General features: G+C 42.6%; 1 protein-coding gene across 1 annotated transcript in view; it reads left to right on the forward strand.

Moving 5' to 3' along the window:
• LOC146772835 (rho guanine nucleotide exchange factor 11-like) overlaps nucleotides 1-19,217 on the forward strand; it is a 337,239-nt gene that overhangs the window by 216,831 nt on the left and 101,191 nt on the right. Inside the window, 3 exon segments of the mRNA XM_085637036.1 lie at nucleotides 2,530-2,617; nucleotides 8,227-8,322; nucleotides 15,605-15,684. Coding sequence (XP_085493162.1) covers nucleotides 2,530-2,617; nucleotides 8,227-8,322; nucleotides 15,605-15,684 — 264 coding nt within the window.

The raw sequence follows: 19,217 nt of genomic DNA on the forward strand, positions 1-19,217 counted from the left end.
GGCCCTGAAGACCTGGCTATTCGGATAAGCCTCAGGCTGTAAGCGTCCAGATAACCTATTGGGTGATTAGCTGTGCTTTTTAACTCCTGATTGATTGGGCCCCCGCCTGCTAGCTGGTGGCATTGTGTGACTTTGCATAGGCATCGTACCCCCCAGGCCATGATGGAATGGATCACATATCAAAGAAAAATGTGGAGTCAGAAGAAAAAATTATGCGTCACTCAGCTTCCAATGTTTTAGGTACCAATATCATTGGAGAGAGCTCTTGTGACTGAACCTCTCTAGTCCCTATTTTACATTAGAATGGGGTGGAGGATACCTGGTTGGTTTTATAAATCAACCCTCACCCACCAGTACTACTGGTGGCATGCTTCGTACTTCGGTCCTCACACAATATCACTAATGTGTTTGGATGGGCTCAACGCTATTGACTTGTGATCTCTTATTTGAAGGTACAATGTGATCTCAGGTTAAAATTGTCTGCAAGTTTTTCCTATTCTTCTGGTGCTTTGCTATTTTTCAAGCTACCTTTGGTATGGTTAAAAATGTAAAAAGAGTATAAAATGTACTCCACCATCTAAGATCAACATGTTTCAGCCAATAACAGTCGTCTAACACGGTTGTATTACTTTCTTTAAGACTGAGGTAGAAGATCGCTTTTCTTTTCCTGACACGGTTTGTGTAGGCTAATCATCTGTGACAATTTTACATGCTATACTTAATGCATCCAAATCAAAGGAGAGCGAGCCCTGTAGATTCCATGTGGTCTGGAATTATTCAGAACTATCCCAAACCCTCAACCTATCTTAGCCACTGGTGGTGTAAAGTTATCACCACTATGGTGTGTTATTGGGTGGTGTCATCATTGGGTTTCACACCTAGGCACTCAGTTCCCTAGGTTAGTACTTCCATCCTAGGGAAAATATTTGTGGGATCCGTGTGGTGTTACTAAAATTATCTCTTGTGTTTTAGAACAATATTTTAACTTAGGTGAAGTATACAGGGGTAAGACTATAAGGTGATGTTATGACGCTCAATGGGACGTGTAAATTGTCCTTCACATCACAAATTGTTTATCAACAAGTTTTAGCCTGTGTTGCCGTAAGGGTCTGGGCTTATGTCAGGACCAAAATCAATATTCAATGGGTCCCTAACTGTTGTTTTTTGTGTGTTTGTAGACCCATAAGTCTATTATCATGTGTCTTCATTCCAATTCACTTTGTTGGAAAGCTAAATGGGCTTTCATTGAGCCTATGCCTTACTTAAGTTTCCTGTTCTGCCTCATGGGAACAGTTGAGGCGGGATATCATGGCAACTTGCCAACAGTCGATCCCTGGTGACATGACCTGGGTCTTCCTCATCCTTCCTGGAGTGGCAGAACAGGAAACATAGGTAGAACTTTTCAAGTTAGAGATCAGTGCACTGTCACCAATAAGTGTTCTATCTGAGGGTGCGGAAAAGAGTGAAGCAACTGGCGCCAACATGCAAGAGTGGCACCTATATGCAGCCCGGTCACTTGTCGGGTGGTACAAAGACTGCAGAGCCACACAATGCTACCGGCTAAGAGGCCATAACAATGTAATTAGGTCTCAATTGGTATGATTCTGAAAGTGTGCATTATATGCATGGATGAATTTACACAGTACATATTGCACATCAGCTTTCTGGAAGAAAAACTTCTGAATCCACAATGTCGACATACTCTGTGGCATAGCTGTTAGAAATATTTGAATTAAGAGAATTGTTTATGCAGTATTTTAGTGCACTCTGGCCTGCTCCTTTCGATGTATATGGTTGTTTGCATTGTGTGATCGGGAGCGGTTGAGGATGCATGGCTGGTGTATAAGCATGATGTCCATCAAGTGAGCCCTGACATATACGTTGCCTGCTGTGCTTGCATCTACGGCTTTGCATTTGTAGGATATTCTCGTTTTTCAGACGGGTGGATCGGATTTCCGTATTTATGTCTCAGTGTTCTTCATTTTCTATGTACTTGCATACAATAAAATGATGTAAAGAAAAGGCTGGTTACAGGAGTCATTGCATTAAATGATCGAGTTGGTAAATGAGCCTCAGTTGGATAAAATCTGATCACTCTCATTGGGGAAAAAAAACACATTTTTATTTCACTGGCTCGGGTCCCGCCGCCTTTTGGCTGTTGTTTCAGAACCTTTCGGTATTTGCTCTATAAAATGTGATACTTCACCCTGGAGGGCATCAGTGCTTTTATGAACAGTGAAACATTGTAAAAATATAAGTTTGACTGTAATTAGGAATTTGCTAACTTTTCCATCTGCTGAGAAAAGGATTTAGCAAGCATGCAATATTATTTCTTCATTTTGCTCTTCAAATTAGTGGTACCTTTAAAAGTTACTTTCCATAGATTTCATAACTGGTACTTATGTAAACTATTGTCTTTATTTGTGGCAAGTTGGTATATAAATAATTAGGAATTCCGTCATTGTTGTGTCTATTAACTTTCGGTTTCTGCCATGGTGGTTTCCTGTATAGTCTTCATTTATTTTTCAGACGAGAACGCCTTTTTCATCATTTCCACATGCGAGTATGTACCTCAGATTTATGAGCTTGTGGCACGCACTTCACTGGAGAGAAACAGGTAAGAATTTCAGCTGACACCTTAATACACGAACAGTGAAGCAACAGGACTCTTCCTAAGGGCCATATTTTGTAGAGGCTCCAAATAAAGTACCCTGATGAATATAGTCAGTGTATCCTCATACAGGCTGGAACAGCTTGCATATATAACTGTTTTCTACAGGGATAGCCTGAAGGAGAAGTCTAAAAAAAGTTCTGATCTCTGAGACTGTTGCGCTTCTCCAGACAACCTGTGTAGAGTCCTCAATGCCACTTTTCTAAGGATAATGTGAAATGACTGGTCCAGTTCTAATGTTACCAGCAGTCATTTTCGCAGTATTTAGATCTTGTCTGAACAGTTTGAGGAATAACCATCAGAGGTTCTGCTGTGGTTCCCTTATATCACTTGACACATTTGTAATGCTTTCGAGAGAAAAGAAATAGTTATTAGCATGTATTTTTGACCCAACCCAGTTGGTCTGTCCTAGGAGCGCTGGTCATCAATCACTTTAAAAAGAAAATTCTACTTTTCTTATTTTTGTGGCCTTTTTGTGACTGTTCTTTTCCTTTAATTTTATTTGTATATCCTTCTTGCATCCTATGGTGACATATTTTACTTTTGAAGCTGGTTTTTGCCATATGTATTAACATCAGTACCTGGGTTTTCTGGAGACCACAATTCTTTAAAGGCCTTAAAGTGCCTAAAATACCTCTGCACACAACACTGATTATACAGTTAGTGATTCACGCTAACTGTTATGGCGAATTGTACATTGAGGCATAGTAATTTGATATATCATAACAATGATGAGGGTTACAGCAGATTAGCTTCAGCCATAGCCTGCACTTTGGTCTCACAGACTAACCATTTATTCGAAACATTAATTAGGATAGAAGAGGGGAGCCAAGGAGACACAGAACCCCTAGCGTGCTTCAGAACCCACAGCGGAAGAGCAGGGGGAGTTTTATGATGAGTAATATGACCAACGCATCTTAGTGGCATCTCAAGGGGATGATGATATATGGAAGGACTTAGACACCGACTCTCCTGAGTACAGGTCCGACGCCATCCGTTCTCTGCCAGCCCAACTGGATGACTTTTTTCTGTACAATATCTGTCATTAAAATGAGAGTAGACACTTAAAAGTACAGCTAGAAAAAGACAGGCCCTGGAGTGTTTCCTCCCATTAATACTGATATCACTGAAGAAAGATCCGTTTTTGCCCCTGCTACCTTGAATCATAAAAAAGAGGAAAGAAGCATTTAACAAGTCAGCTTTCTCAGAAGTATTAAGAACAATGGTAGAGAAGAAATATAAACCCTCTAGAAAGACTCACTAGACAACAAGCAATGAGCTCACAGACTCCACAGCGAGGAAAAGGGCTAATGCTCCAGCATCCAAAGGACCAGTCCCAGAGAAGGAAAATAAGCTGTTTGAGATGGAAGGAAGAAAGATGAGGCATTCAGCAGCCACACAGTGACACACCACACATTCTAGTGTTATTAACTGTAGAAGGAAAAGAAAGAACTGATGCAACATGTCCAAGAACAATACAAATGCAATACAAGCAGGAAAGACCATCTTCAATGCCAGCCTCAAGTCAGCCCTTGAAGCTGCTAAAGCAACCAGCAGACCGATGTGCATGGACACTACACTAAGAATACGTGCCTTACTAATAGTATCCAGCTTTAAACAAGAAGTCCACATTTCTTTGATAATTATGTCTTTTACAGGGGAAAGCCGCACAGAGCTGCAGTTCATGACTCTCTCCAGCAGATACAAAAATACAATCATATGGAAAAGGCAGTGGGCCCCTACAATTCAGGTGGTCTTACAGTAGGAGCACTCCTCCTACCAGGAGAGCAATTGAATGAGGGAATTTGCAGACCATTCTACAACCAACACAGTGCTCCCAAGGGGTGAGTGTGTAGAGACCTAGTACTGCATGGCCATACCCATTGGCGTGGAGTCACTTCTTTTGAGTCACAGCCTTTGGTGATGGCAGACCATAAGTGGATCAGCCACAGACAGCAAGTGACTCGCAAAGAGAAGCCCTCAGCATCAAACACATTTAGGAAGTAGACTGGGAGGTTTGCTCCAGGAATTGAGGAACATCACCCATCACAAATGGGTGCGAACGTCTTAAAACACAGTTACTGCCTAGAGTTAGGAATGATAACATCAGATGTCAAGCCAAACAGGAGAGTTTGCAAAGGAGAGGAAATGACACTGTTAAAAACAGGAAATACACAACCTCATACAGAAGGACCAGTAGGGCAGGTGCCAAAAGAGTAACAAACCTAATGACTGTACTCTCTCTGCTTCCTCATCCCCAAACAAAATGTAATATTGAGACCCATCATAGACCTAAGATTACAGAAGACATTCACCAGACACACAATTTCAAGACAACTTCACTGTAGAAAGCCATCCCATTGCTAAAAGAAGAGGATTACATAGCAACTGTAGACCTCAAGGGGCACATACTTGCACACCCTGATGAACTTCAAGCACAATAAATCCCTTAAGTTTTTTGGTACACAATTCACATTACTAATTCTAAGTTTTACCCTTGGAATAAAGTAAGCACCAAGTGTGTTTACAAAATGTCTTACAGAAGTAGCAGCTCACTTGAGAAAGCAGGAGATACAAGCGTACCCCAACCGATTGGATTGGATGGTGAAAGGCAAACTCGCAAGACTTCCAGAATGGTATACAAAATAATAATGGAAGTAGTAGACATACTGAGTTTCTAAGTGAACAATGAGAAGTCTTCACCACTCCCTATGAAGAAAATGGATAGGTGGGGCAGATTCAGTTGCAATAAAGGCATGCCTGGTTCAAAAGAGCGTGCAGTCATTGACATAGCAGGTTTGCCACTGCAGGAAGAGACCATCTGAGATTGTGAACCTGAAATTGCTGAGAATGATGACTTCAAGCATTAAATGAATCCCACCTGCCAGACTCCATAGGACACTCCTCCAAGAAAGGCTGCTGAGCCAATGGTTACAATCAGTGGGGGACTGGGAGGATCTTGTGCAAAAGTAAATACAGTAATGGGTAGCAGAAAACATCACAAGAGGCAGGGCACTCAAAATACCCACTTCTCTAGGTCACCATCACAACAGTCTCACCCTACACTGGGTGGGTGCATGCAGGAGAATCAACAGATCAGGGGCTAATGGAACCCACAGAAAGCTGAAAAACTCATACAAATATTACAACTCACAACAGACTTCTTTGACTTGAAGGCCTTTCACAAACATATCAGAGAGATAGTAAAGATCCAGACAGACAACCCAACACCAATATTCTTCGTGAGCAAACAAGGGAGGGTGGGTGGTTGGGGGGGGGGGGGTGTCAGGAGGGCCTGCCATGATGTGTGCTATGCAAACTAGCACAGGAGATCTGAATATGGACACTCCAAAAAAAAGATATCACTGACAGCGATACACATGCTGGGGTAGAACACCATGGACGCAGACAGATGAGGCAGACAGAAGGTATCTCGCAGGAGTGGGAGCTAGATCAGGGAGAGGTACAAAGAATCTGAAAAAAATGGGGGGCGCTACACATAGACCAGTTACCTACAAAAATAGAAAATGCCAAGACTTTGCATTGTGTCCAAGTACCCACATGAAATCTAGCTTATGCTTCGATTAAGGTATGCCTATGCAGATAGAAGCATATGCACTGGCGAATTGCACGCTTACATGTAACGTCATAAAGGGGATGATACTCGCCACCGTCAAAGATGGGACAAAAAATAAGGACAATTATGTAGCCAGTAATTCTGTGGCGGAATAATGCACAGCATTTGTATCTACAAAAGTATTCTAGTTTCAAAACTATTGTTACAGCTAAGTACATATTTATTTTCATAATCTCATGTTATCCACCCTTGATCAGTAAAGCTGTCCAATTGTCCTCCAAATAGATGTACCTGAAATGTATTGTTTTTTGTTGCTACTTCTTTTCTGGATGAGGTCATTTCTTCTCTATTTTGTTTTGCTTTTGTCACTCCTCTTGAATTTCGTTGGATTTTGCAACTTAGGGAGTAATGTGAAAGGGCCATTTTATATTGCACTCTCTTACTTAACTGTTAATACAAATATGAATTTAATGGAACAAATATAAAGTACCATTTGCATATAGGATAGAATTAGTGGTTCTATTAATCTGGATTTAAGAGTTTTTAATTCATGTTTCAGATTTTTCAAGCATTTTTGGACAGACTGTGTGTATTGTTGGCCGCCTTCTGGTATGCACACAATAAATGTTTACTGATAATTATTTGTTTAATTGGCGTTATTTTTCACAGCGTCGGCCTTTAGCGGAGGAGCAGCCGTGCATGTTTATAACACACGAAGGATTCAGAAGCAAACTTTGGTTGGTTACAAAAATTGTCTTGGGAATTTCGATAGTAGGACAGACAGATACAAACATTTGTACAAACTCTGACCTGGTGGAAGTGGGTTCTGTAAAACAAAGTGATGTTTTTGGGAGGAACATATGGTTCTTATTCCATCCAAATAAGGAGTGAGGGCTCAATCTCTAATAAAGATAAATGTTGTGAATGAGTGCTCCTGCATTGAAGAAGGCCTCACTTTTTGTCGTTCTTTGCCGTGGGGATCTTGCGCCCCATCATATTGTTCCTGATGGTGTGGCCAGAGAAGGTAGTTTCCGTCCTTTAGTTGAATGTACTGGTGGGAATAACTTTACAAATGGCGGGCGCACAGTGACCTCAACTTGATGTGAGTTTGAAGGATTGACACTGGAGGATGCTGAATATATACAGGTGGCTGTTTTTACTGGTATCGCTGAGTGGTGTTTCCATGGAAGACGACCTTCTCAATGGTCTTTTGATGTATGCTGTCTTAAAATGTTATACCTATATCTTTATGCATCTTTATATCATGATACGCCATGCTATTATCTTTTGTGTATGTAAAGCGCTTTGATACCCACGGGTCTGGGAGTGCTATATAAAACTTATAAATGAATAAAATGGTAAAAGTCGAATCCAGGACAAACGTGGAGACTGGAAATGTATGTATGAAATATATTAATGATATGCCATGTAGCATAATAATGGAGAAGCACCCTAAGCATGACACGGCCTTGTCTGACTATCTAGTGGCCCCACATCACTGAACCTGTAGTCATTAGACCCCTGCATGAGAATTTTAGTGTGTACCCAGGCAAGTTGAGGATATTTTAGAGTATTAGACAGCACTTTACTGAAGATCAAAATAAAATAAGAAAATGCAAATGCCCACATTGAGTTAAAAAAGAAAGAACGTGTTGATCATGTGTGTCTAATCCTTTAATTAGTCACTCACTAAAGCAGGCTCACTTCTAACGAGACAGCAGCTCTGAATGGCCTTCATGTTGAACATGTACCTGTTAAAAAGTTTATCTTGGTGCAAGCTGAGTTTATTTCCTCTTCAAACCTTACTTTGCTGTATAACAGAACTGCCAGTCTTGTTGATCCTTTTCAACAAAATAATGACTTTCTGCAAGAGAACCCTACTCCCTCATTTTCTGATTGTCAATCAGACATTGATGATTTAATTTGATAATTTCATTGACTGATGCTCATTTTATTCAACTTATTTATTCGTTTAAAGGTGGAAAGCTCGAATTGAAAAAGTAGTGGAAGTTGCAACGAGGAACTTCAGTAGCCGTGGGCAGGAGCCGGTCAATCACACGCCTCCTCTTGTCAGGTGAAGTGAACAGTCTTATTTCCTGGATTTACCAATCACTTGGCAGATATTGAATTCTATGCAGTGTTGGCTATTCCCAGTATGTTGAAATGACTAACAAAATGTCCAACACAAGCACACTTATAGCCATGAGTGGCAAATGGTTATTTGGATTTTTGGTTCTATTATGCATTCACGTTGTAGTTAGAATTTTAAGGAGCCCTGATTCATTCTGCAGCACAATATTAACTTATTTATACGAAAAGGGAATGACAAGACTTCACAAATGGGCAAATTCGTAGACCGGAGAACACAGAATAATGTTCAGTTAGCCGGTTAAATAAGTTCTAGATTGAACAATGCTTTATGGATCATGTGCACTTACTCACATTGTTTAGTTACTTCAACCAGTGCCCTAGAAAAATAAGCAAAAATGTAATTGCACAATGATGCTATTTTAGAGGTATCGGTGTTTCTCTTACACTGGGTAGTGCTTTCTGCCTGCCCTTCTTAGCTGGAAAAAAAAATCCCTACATGATGACATTGCTGGTCTTTCTATCATTTAGGGCCTTATTATGGGTTTGGCGGCCCCTGCAGTGCCACCCACAGGAGGACTGCCAAAGCTGTGGTGTGCTTGCCCGCCGGATTACGATTATATTCAATGGTGGGCAGCCAGTGCTGGGGTGGTCTCCCGGCGGTGAGCTGTTATGATGATCATGCGAGAGCCTAACATGCTGCCCGCTGCCTTGACAGCGCCTGCAGTATGTTCCTGCATGGTGTGGCATGCATGCCACACTCTGCATGGACAGGGATGCAATTCCAGGTGGGCAACATGTGCCCACCTGCATTCACGCCCAGAGGCAGCAAGAGGGCTCTGTTAGGGCCCCCTTTGTTGCCTCTCTGCCCCCCTTTACATGACAGGCTCCCCACCTTGAAAAAGGTACTTGACAATCAACTCAGAATATGCTTGGTGGTGCTGCAGCGGCACTCCCAGGATATTCCTGCTCCTGACTGCTGCACAACAGCGCGGGATCCTGGATTCCACGGCGGACACATTGCTCCTGTAGCGCTCCGACCACACACTGCGGGCCCGCAGTGTGCAGGGGGTGGGACCACCACAGTGAGTACGGCGGTCCTATGGACCACCATACTCGCAATAAGGCTGTTAATGTTATTGACATCAATGTACGCCTAGCCACCACTATAGTGATTGTGATTTGTAATTTCATGGAAGTCTATTCTGTGTGTGTCTTGCTTTTGCTTCATTGCTAAAGCTTTCACATGCCTGGGTGGCCCACCTTTGAAAGAGGAGCCCACGGGGTTTCCAAACCCACGCAACTGTCTATGACTTTCACTGAAATCACAGTTTATGAACCAGAGGCCACTGCTTCGTAATGGACATATTGGAGAGTCTAAAAGGTAGAAGGCGAGAAGACAGTAGATTATCAGGCAACTTTGAAATTCTCCTATCTCTCCTAAGATGCGTTAATTGCTAGCCTTGGGCATCTATTTTAGCCACTATATTTATTTATTTGGGAATTTTATTAAGTGTTCAATGTCTTCTGTCAGTTGCTTTAAAGTGTTAAAAGTCTTCAAGACAAAGTCATCTTTTAGGGTAGTTTTTGTCAGATAAGTGAGCTATAACTGTGACAATTTTCTTTAGCTGTGACCGGTTTACTACAAAAGCTGGTATGAAAGGTTTCCAGATGTTTTCGAAACCCCATGTGGTTTGATTCAGTTCTCAGATTTTGGGGTATTCTAAAACTTAGGAACTTGAATCTGCCTCTCTGTTTGAGTAATTTGAGGTGATGAGGTGCGCATTGCTCCTTACTCAAATTCATTTTGACATTCTCTAGATTCTGATAGATGATTGTAATTGCAGATGCCTTGCCTTTTGAATTCCTGCAATTATCAGACTAAATCCAGAAACGTTATTAGCAATTGCTCCTACGCATTGATAGGCGGTGCCATCAGACTTTGCATTAACTTTGTTGCTCCTTTGCAAATGTTAGCAGGAAGCCATATATGTGTGCAAGTCTTGCACATTAGCGTCAAATCCTTATTTTCCTCATTCTTCGATGGTGATCTGGAACTCCACTTCTGAACTTCGTCAGCGTCTTACCTACTTTAAAAACTCTTTTTTTGAAGATGTTTTGCTAGGGATCTCAGGCTACAGGTTTCAGTCGGGGCCACACCTACAGAAAGCAAATATATGGCACAGACCCGCATGACATCTGTTTGTGGTATCGTGGATGTAGGCATGATTCAGAGTCATTGAACAAATGCTCTCTTATGCGTCCAAAGGCCTTTAGGGATCAGATGACAAAATTGTATGTCACAGAGCACAAAAAACTTTACTGCTATAAGTCCAGGTCCCCATCCTCTGGTAAGTGTAAGAGAAAGGATGTTCCAAATCTCATTGTAAACACAGAAGTGCAGATGGTAGGCCTCCCCTCAGGGCAGATTCCAACCATGGTTCACATGCTCCAATGCGCTCTGAATTTCTCTGTGAATCCTAATCTCCGCAGCAGGTGGAGGCCTTTTAGGAGGCACTGCTGCAGCTTCTATGATCAATTCTGGATTCTCCTGGAGTACCTTTGGTCCCTGCTTCTGCAGGAAACCAAGTCGGACTTCCGCTTGTAGCTCCTGCTCCATTACCAACTGTGAACCCATTAGACCTCTGTATGTACCCTCACCAATGCTGAGCCACACCTTAACTTCATTGCTGGAGGCCATACTGATTCCAGCAATGCCGGTGCCTGCCCCTTCCCCACCTCCAGCTTCAGTGGCACAAATTCTGTCTCCAACTGTGACCCTGATATCTGGTCTCCAACCGAGCTCAGCTAGATCATAGCCAATGTCTCTTTATGAGATTACAAGGGCATAGCCAGTTATGTTAGAAGACCGTCTTCGGAAGTGTATTAGTCTCATCATCAGTGTTTTCTGAGACTTGAGACATTATGTGGCCAAACACAGATGGCATAGAGAACCCTCAAGATGTTCCACATGCTAGAGACGATGAGGCAGACTGTTGTTTTCCTTCTCACTAGACTGATGATGGGCTATACATAGATTTCCAAGATGCTTCTTGGCTCCTTTTTCTGTGGTGGGAGGTATTGTTGAAAGGAAGATCCACACCTTGGAGAAGTGAATTACTTTATTTTGTGAGCCGCCTGAAGTATAGATTGCAGTAGCCAACATCACCAACATTCCTTCCCACCGTTTCCCAACCGTCGCCTCTCCAGTGTTCTGTGCATAATCACAAAACCCTCACTACATTGTAGGTTCCACACATGGATGACCTTACCAACAAGCCCACAACACATCCCCCTCTTTATTACAAAAAACAAAAATATTGACAAAAAACCCATCAAAACTGATTAACTTAAAGTTGGAAACAAAAACACAGACATCAAAGATAATAACCCTATGGCCTAAATACAAAATGAGAAAAGCTAAAATAAACCACAAAATGCATTCTACATTATCATACTCATAATCCTCTAAACATTTTGACAATTTCCTAATTCTTTTGTCAATGTCTTGTCCAGCATGATGTACATGAATTTTCCCATAGCAGTCCTAGAAGTGTCTTCAGACTACTCACCACTCCCACATTAGCTTCTTCCAACGCCACTTCCCTCTCTTCAATCATCACAGCCTCACTGCTCTCCTCCAGAATATCTGAATGTACAGGTACCTTGTGTTCCCTTTCATTGCTGACCATCTTTCCATCATGTCAAAATCCTCCAAAAAGTCAGCTTCAAACTTATGTGACTCCCCATGAACTCGCTTCCATATCTCATTTGGATCCACAGCCACTCAATTAAGATTCCATACTTTACCGTTACTCAACCTCACTGAATTACACAAAACTTCAAAAAGTTCCTCCAGTTCATAAAATCGACAATCCCCTTTAGCTACAAAACCCAGTTTCTTAATCCGAACCCAGTCACCCACTTTGACCTTCACCCATTTTGAACCTCTCTTAGTATCATAATACAACTTACCTTTATAATGACTCTCTTACTTTTCCCCACACTCCTTTAACTGACTACTATTCCACACATATACGAAATAACCAGGTGTAAACTTGGTCCTAGGATTCCTACCCCTCATCATAAACAGAGATACTCCAGTCGATCGATTATTAGTAACTCTGTAAGCCCAAACCATTTTACCCAGTTGAGTAACCCAGTCCTCATTACTTGCCCTACATAACTGTATGATACATTTGATCACACGGTTAAATTTGTCTACCATACCATTGCCACTGGGATTGTTTAGTGCAGTGGTCTCATGCTTCACACCACTGCTTTCAAGATAAAGCTTAGTTTTATTGGAGACAAATTTCATTCCATTGCCACTCAAAATGGTGGCTGGAATGCCGTCCAATGTAAAAATCTGTTCCGGGAATTCACAAAATGCATCCATATCTGCCTTTTCTCCCACCTTCACGGTCAGCCATTGGCAACAGAAGTCAATTAAATCCAACACATACTTGTGAGGTTTCCCAAGGGGTCCTACAATGTCAACTGGAATCAAACATTTACTCATAGTTGGTGTTAAAGTCTGTAAAGATTTATCAGCCAAAACACAATTGGGGCACTCTCTTACATATCTTTCCACCTCAAGATCCACACCTGACCACCAAAACATCTTCTTCACAATAGACTTGGTTCCAGTAATTCCAGAATGCTCCTCATGGTGGTGTGATGACAATAGGTCAATGGTGAATAACCACTTGCAAACTCTGACAAAAGTTACCAGCACATTAATTCTTGGCAACAGAAATTGGCCCACAATTATGTTGTTGTTCAAATGGCATAAGTCAAAATACAACAAATGTTGCCATTGCTTCGTCTAGCAACCACTAATGGGGGAAACCCAATCAGAGACTTCTATTGGTCAATGACCCCAAAGAAACCTTCTTCGCCAGCTCTTCAGAGACTTCATCCCTAACCATGAAAGGAATGTTCCTTACCTTGTGGACATTAGGTCTTGCATCATCCTTCAAAATAATTCTGTACTCAAATCCTTTCAAATTCCCCAACCTACCACTAAAAACCTTTGGAAATCTTTTGAGCATATCATTGCCCATATGCACTCCTTTATCAACCACCATCACTTGCTCTTTGCTACTGGTATCAAGCACAATGTGCAAATTTCCATGGTCAAACTAACCAAACACAAGGGGGCCCTTTCATAGCAACATGCAATCCGCCCGAGTCAGCCTATTCTTGAATCTCAAATTAAGCCACCTAAATCCAATCCCGTCAATACATTCTCCACTTTAACCCTGAGGACCCCTCCAACTTTATTGACAATTCTTTCTCTCCGCAGCTCCTCGTTGATGATAGTGTATGGGGACCCAGAATCTGCATAAATCTTTAAGGATACATCAACAACAGTCATCCAGCACTCAAATTTAGATCTGTGAGATTTACCATCAACATTCAAAACAAGGCTTCTAAACAAACTAGCTACATTGTGACAGTGCTCGTTGTCACCTTCTGAAGTTTTCTTATCTTCCTTACTTACTGGCTCACTCACACACTTAAGAGTCTTTCCTTCTCCTGCACACTTTTACAAAATGCCATACAATGCCACAATTGCTACACTTTTGCATGGCAGCAGGACAATTTTGTTAAATGCCAAATGTTCTTTACTGTCACAATGTTAACATCTGGTTTGATCTTTGGATTTGGAATCTTTTACACTGTACTTAGATGCTCAATTTCGAAAAGTGTCATAATCATTTGCATTCTGTTTTAACACCCTAGCACACCTACTCGACTTCTCAGTTTTTTTAACAATTGCCAACACATCATTTAACGCCAAATCACCACTGACCCATAAATGCTCCTGAATGGTTGGATTCTTGGCGTGCATCACCAACAGGTCCCCGATGAAACTGTCTTGTAATACACCAAATTTGCAGTCTAAAGGTAATTTCTTTACCTCTGCAATGTACTCTTCCACTGATTTGTTTTTCCTTGTTTCTGTTGAAGGAACATGTACCTGGTAATACCAATGCAAATATTTGGTGTATAGTACCCATCCATATCCAAAATTACAGCCTGGAAAACATTCACATCGCCCATTACCACCAATTTTGTCATTTGGAAGTGGAAACTAATTTTCGGCTACTGCATTCTCAAGCAAATAGATCTGCTTAAACCTGCAGTTCAATATATTCTCTGCTACCTCCGTCATCTACAGCAATCAACCCTTGCATTTACTTGCATACGTCTTCACTTGGATGCCATTGAAAGTTATATGAAGAATATGAAACACTTGTCGTTATTCAGAATCTCTGTCATCAAGGCTTCATGGAAGGACTCAAACAAGTTATTCCACCCAGGGTACCTCCTGACCATGTGCGGAAAATTAACATTGTCCTAACCAGAATCATGAGCTTTTCTTTTGAACCTCTACATTTGTGCCCATTACAATTCCTTTCCTGAAAAGTTGCTTTCCTTGCTGATATCACATTTTTAAGGCATGTTAGCCAATTGAAGACCCTGGAAGAGCCTTTCGTTCTGGTTCAGAAAGACAGGATTGGCTTAGAACCAACCCTAAATTCCCTTTGAAAGTGGTTCCTCCATTCCAACTCAGTCAAGCCACTGAGCTCCCATGCTTCTTCGCACAGTCATACTCTGTGGCAGAGAGGGCCCTTCACACCCCTGCTGTCAAGTGTGCTCTCATGTATTACATTGATAGAACTGAGCTCTTTTGCAAAACTCAACAACTTTATGTTGCTTTTGCCCTGCCACATAAAGGTCAGGCTCTTTCAAAAGCTGGCATAGCTAGATGGATGGTCAAATGTTTTCAAAACTGCTGCATTACAGCTTGAAGGAATTTCCCTGCTCTGCCCAGACAGTATTCTACTTGCAAAGAAGGAGCCAAGTTCAAAACTAGACTGCAGGATAATCCTAAACATGTTAATCTACAGCACTACATGGTACGAACAGATACTTATGATAAAAAAGTAAGTAGAATATTCCTTATTGCATGTTGATTGGATTATTTATTGTGTAATTGTGGAAAAAAGGAAAAAGTAGCAATTGTAATTTTGAGTAGCTTCTGTGTGCCCTTTGGCAGATTATGACCTCCTTGTCAAGAGATCACTTCTATTGATTTGTATTTGTGGACCCTAGGCTTCAGTTCACAACTTGTACCAAACTCGTTCATATATTCAATTTTACCTATGCCTTCTATGCCTATTTTTGTTTAAGAGCTTCACTAGACAAGGGAGCGTGTTTTAATCTCATTAACATTGATTATATTTCTCTCATCGTAGCGTGGCGATAAAGAATTCTGACGTCCCACCCATTATCTCTGAAAACTACACTGTTTCAGAGATGGAAGAAGTCCCTCTAGGTGAGTTCTGTTGCTTGGAGAATCTTTAAAGCGCATCAATTCTGATGGACACTTCTAACCGCATATTCCTCACCATTAGACTATTCGCCAGGCACCAGGCCATAGCAATGCTCCGGTGTGCTGGTAAATGAAGCTGTGCAGCTCTGTTTTGATCTTGTCCCATGCAGTAAGTGATGGAGCTGAGCCACATATAGATGCCACCCCATGTGACAATGTCTGTTCTTTCTTTCAATGCCTTGAAGTGTGGATCTAGAGCTCTGCTCTCTTTTCTTTGGTTCGCACATTCTTTCAAAAATCCTTTCATGTGTCTGAGGGAATGGTGTCCCCCAACGAGGCCTAAAGGGTTCAAACTGTGCCATGACTGCCAGAAACTGGTGTTGATGGTGGACCCGCACAAGGTGTGCCTCTGGTGTTTGGGCTTAGCGTAAGACTCCAAGTCATGCAAAAAATGTTATTTCATTCACCCGAAGGCAATTCAGGACCGTGAAATGAAAACTGTTTGTTGCCAAACACCGAAACAAGTGATACACTACATGTAAGTTCCGCTCCTGCTCCAAGTCGAGGGCACAGGCTCATTCCTGCTTTCGAGGCCACTCCTGTGACCGATCCAATTAGTGTGCAAGGTCATCTGGTAAATCCAAATCTAAATTTTAGAAGAAGCATAAGATGTTAAAGTGGGACTCAACCACAGCCAGCCACTCTCTGCCCAAAGGGAAGTCAGGTGATGTTAAGGTGCCAATCAATCTTGCTCCAGATCCCGATCGTGGAGTAGATTCCTCAACTGGTCCAGTTGTGCCTCCCTATTTTCTCGAGCCATCTGCAACACCGCAGAAGGTTGAGGACTTTAAGGAGACCATGCTGCCTATTTTTGGCACTCTGCTGGCTCCCTCTGGCACACCTTTGGGCCCGAGGGCCCACAGGGTCATCCAGTTAAGTTACCACTGGTAGATCCATTATCTGTGCCATCTGTGAGCCTCAAACCCGTCCTGGGTTCTGCCCACATCTGGTGCAGACTTCCATTCCAGCTCCAAAATATATGCTGGTTCCTTCTCCACTGATATTGGCCCAACATCACCAGTGCTGGAAGTGCATCAACTGCTGATTCAAGTGTCCGACTTCGAGCTACATCCATTTCGAACTGACCAAGGTCACCCCTGACTTTACTTCAGAGCACCTGGTCCTAGTATGCTCTGATTCAGTCAAAGCACTTCCTCTTCCACAAGGTCTTCCTCAGAGGCCTTTTCACATTTTTAACTCTTTTTTTTCCCTTTCATTGTATTGACATATCAATCATAAGAACATACATGTACATATTAGGATCCATCAGCATGGCGATTGCTTTGGTCCCCTCCCCTCAACCTTCCCTTGTGTCCCAAAAGCAGACCTTCGCCAAATATAGCACACAGTATCATTTACATCCATGCTCGCCTTCCATGTTGTTTGTCAATCATGAACTGTTAACTCCCTAACAGTTCCACCCTCCTCCCATTTCCATATCGTGGTTGTTAATTATAAATTGTAACTTATGCCTAGCCTCTCTTCATAATCAAGGAGGATGCCAGTAGGTCTTTCCTGATTTTTTTTTTCCTTATCTATTTTTGGCAGGGACTCAACCCTCTGGTCCCAGTACTAAGGTCCTGTTTCTCCTGCTTTGTAAATCCTTCGACATTGTTGCCCATGCTCAAAGGTCATCCTCCATTTTTCGTCCTCACGGATTAGTTTCATGTGGACTGCTTCTGCAGCTGCCTCTTCGCTCATGTCCCTTAGCCATGCCTCTATAGTCGGAGGCGAGGTGCATCATCAAGCTTTCACAATTCATCTTTACGCCAGGACAAGACCAGGAATTTCCTGCTCTGCTTCCTTTTTGTGTGTGCTGGAACCAGCCCCAGCAACACTGTCGTTATTTCTAGGGATACTACCCACCTTGTGGCCGCCCTCCATCGGGTCAGGACAGTCACCCAATATGTTGTCAGCTGCCGGCATGCCCATACCATATGAATAAATTCTGTGTCTATATCGCCACGTCTAGGACATTCGTTCAAATATTCCCAGTAGATCCAGCTCTGAGTCCATGGGGTGAGATATGTTTGGTGTATGAAATTATATTGGATAAGTTTAAAACGTGCATTAGTATTTATGGCTTTAACTCCTTCATGTATTTTCTTCCAGGTAGGGGCAGTTAGAGGCTCCCCAATTATGGTCTCCCATTTGTCCTGGATGGGAAGAGGTTCCCCCGGGTCATCTTCCCAGAGCGAGCGATATAGATGTGAGACTAACCGACGGCCCTCTGCCATAGTAAGCATAGTTTACAAGACGTTGGTCCAAGGGGGCTCCACCGGGAATGATGGCCAGAGTTTGCACGCCACTCTCGATATTTTACCATATTGGCCCATTCCTAAACCAAAAGCTGCTTCCGCTTCCATCCTTGTAATAAGTCTCCCATCTGGTGGCACCCCCACCCCTCTGGCCATCTCCGCACCGACATAGAATCAGCTATCGCTCTAAATGGTTTCACCACCCATAACGGCATATTTGGGGCCTAGGGCGCACATCTTACTACTTTACAAACCACCCTTTCCCATATCCTGGCAACATGTTGGACAATCTGTGGGACATCTGCCAGAGCCCAAGCCCCAAGCATCAAGAGTCCAGGGAGGGAGGATCGTTCCCCGCATGTACCCGTGCAGTAATTGTTTTTCCTAATTCTCTTCATCGTCCAACCAGTGGACTACATGCTGTAAGTGGGATACCATATAATATAGTTCCACTCAAGGCATCTCCAGGCCTCCTGTGCCCCACGCCCGAGCCGTGTCCACAGTCGCACCTGTTTCCTGTTTCTGTCCCCACAGAAAGTCCACCATCAGCCCCTCCAGTATTCGAAAGCAATAACTAGGGATCTTGTATAGGGAGTTTTGCATTGTATAAAGACATCTGGGGAGGACGATCATCTTTGCGATTGCAATCTTTCCCATTAGGGATAGGTGTAGGTACCTCCAGAAATGTATAGAGCTTTGTAGCCCCTCCAAGAATCTTCCTATATTGAGATTCATGTATGATGAGGCTGTGTGTGCTAGTTTGATTCCTAAATACCTAGTCCCTTCAGTTGTCCAGGATAGACCCACCTCGGGCAACTCCTTCTTTGGCCTCATTGCCATTTTCCCCATGTGGATCAGTTTAGATTTCCTCAGGTTTATATGGAGCCCTGAAAAGGTCTCAAAATCCTGAAGAATTTTAATAATGACAGGTACCAACTGCTCTGGTTTCTCGGGCGAACACAGCAGTGTTGTCCGCATATAAAGATACTACATGGTTTGTCACCCTGAGATTCACCCCCCACTACACCAACCGTCTCCGCAGTGTGGCAGCCAAAGGCTCCATGGTGGGTGCGAAGACAAGTGGGGACAAGGGGCACCCCTGTTGCATGCCCCGTTGCAACAGAAATGCCTCGGAGATCAATCCCCCAACCTTACCCGGGCGACCGGGGCAGTGTACAACAGCTGCACCCATCTATGAAAATCCAGGCCCACTCCGAA

This window comes from Triturus cristatus, chromosome 12 (assembly GCF_964204655.1).
Source record: "Triturus cristatus chromosome 12, aTriCri1.1, whole genome shotgun sequence".
In the NCBI taxonomy this organism is placed as follows: Eukaryota; Metazoa; Chordata; class Amphibia; order Caudata; family Salamandridae; genus Triturus; species Triturus cristatus.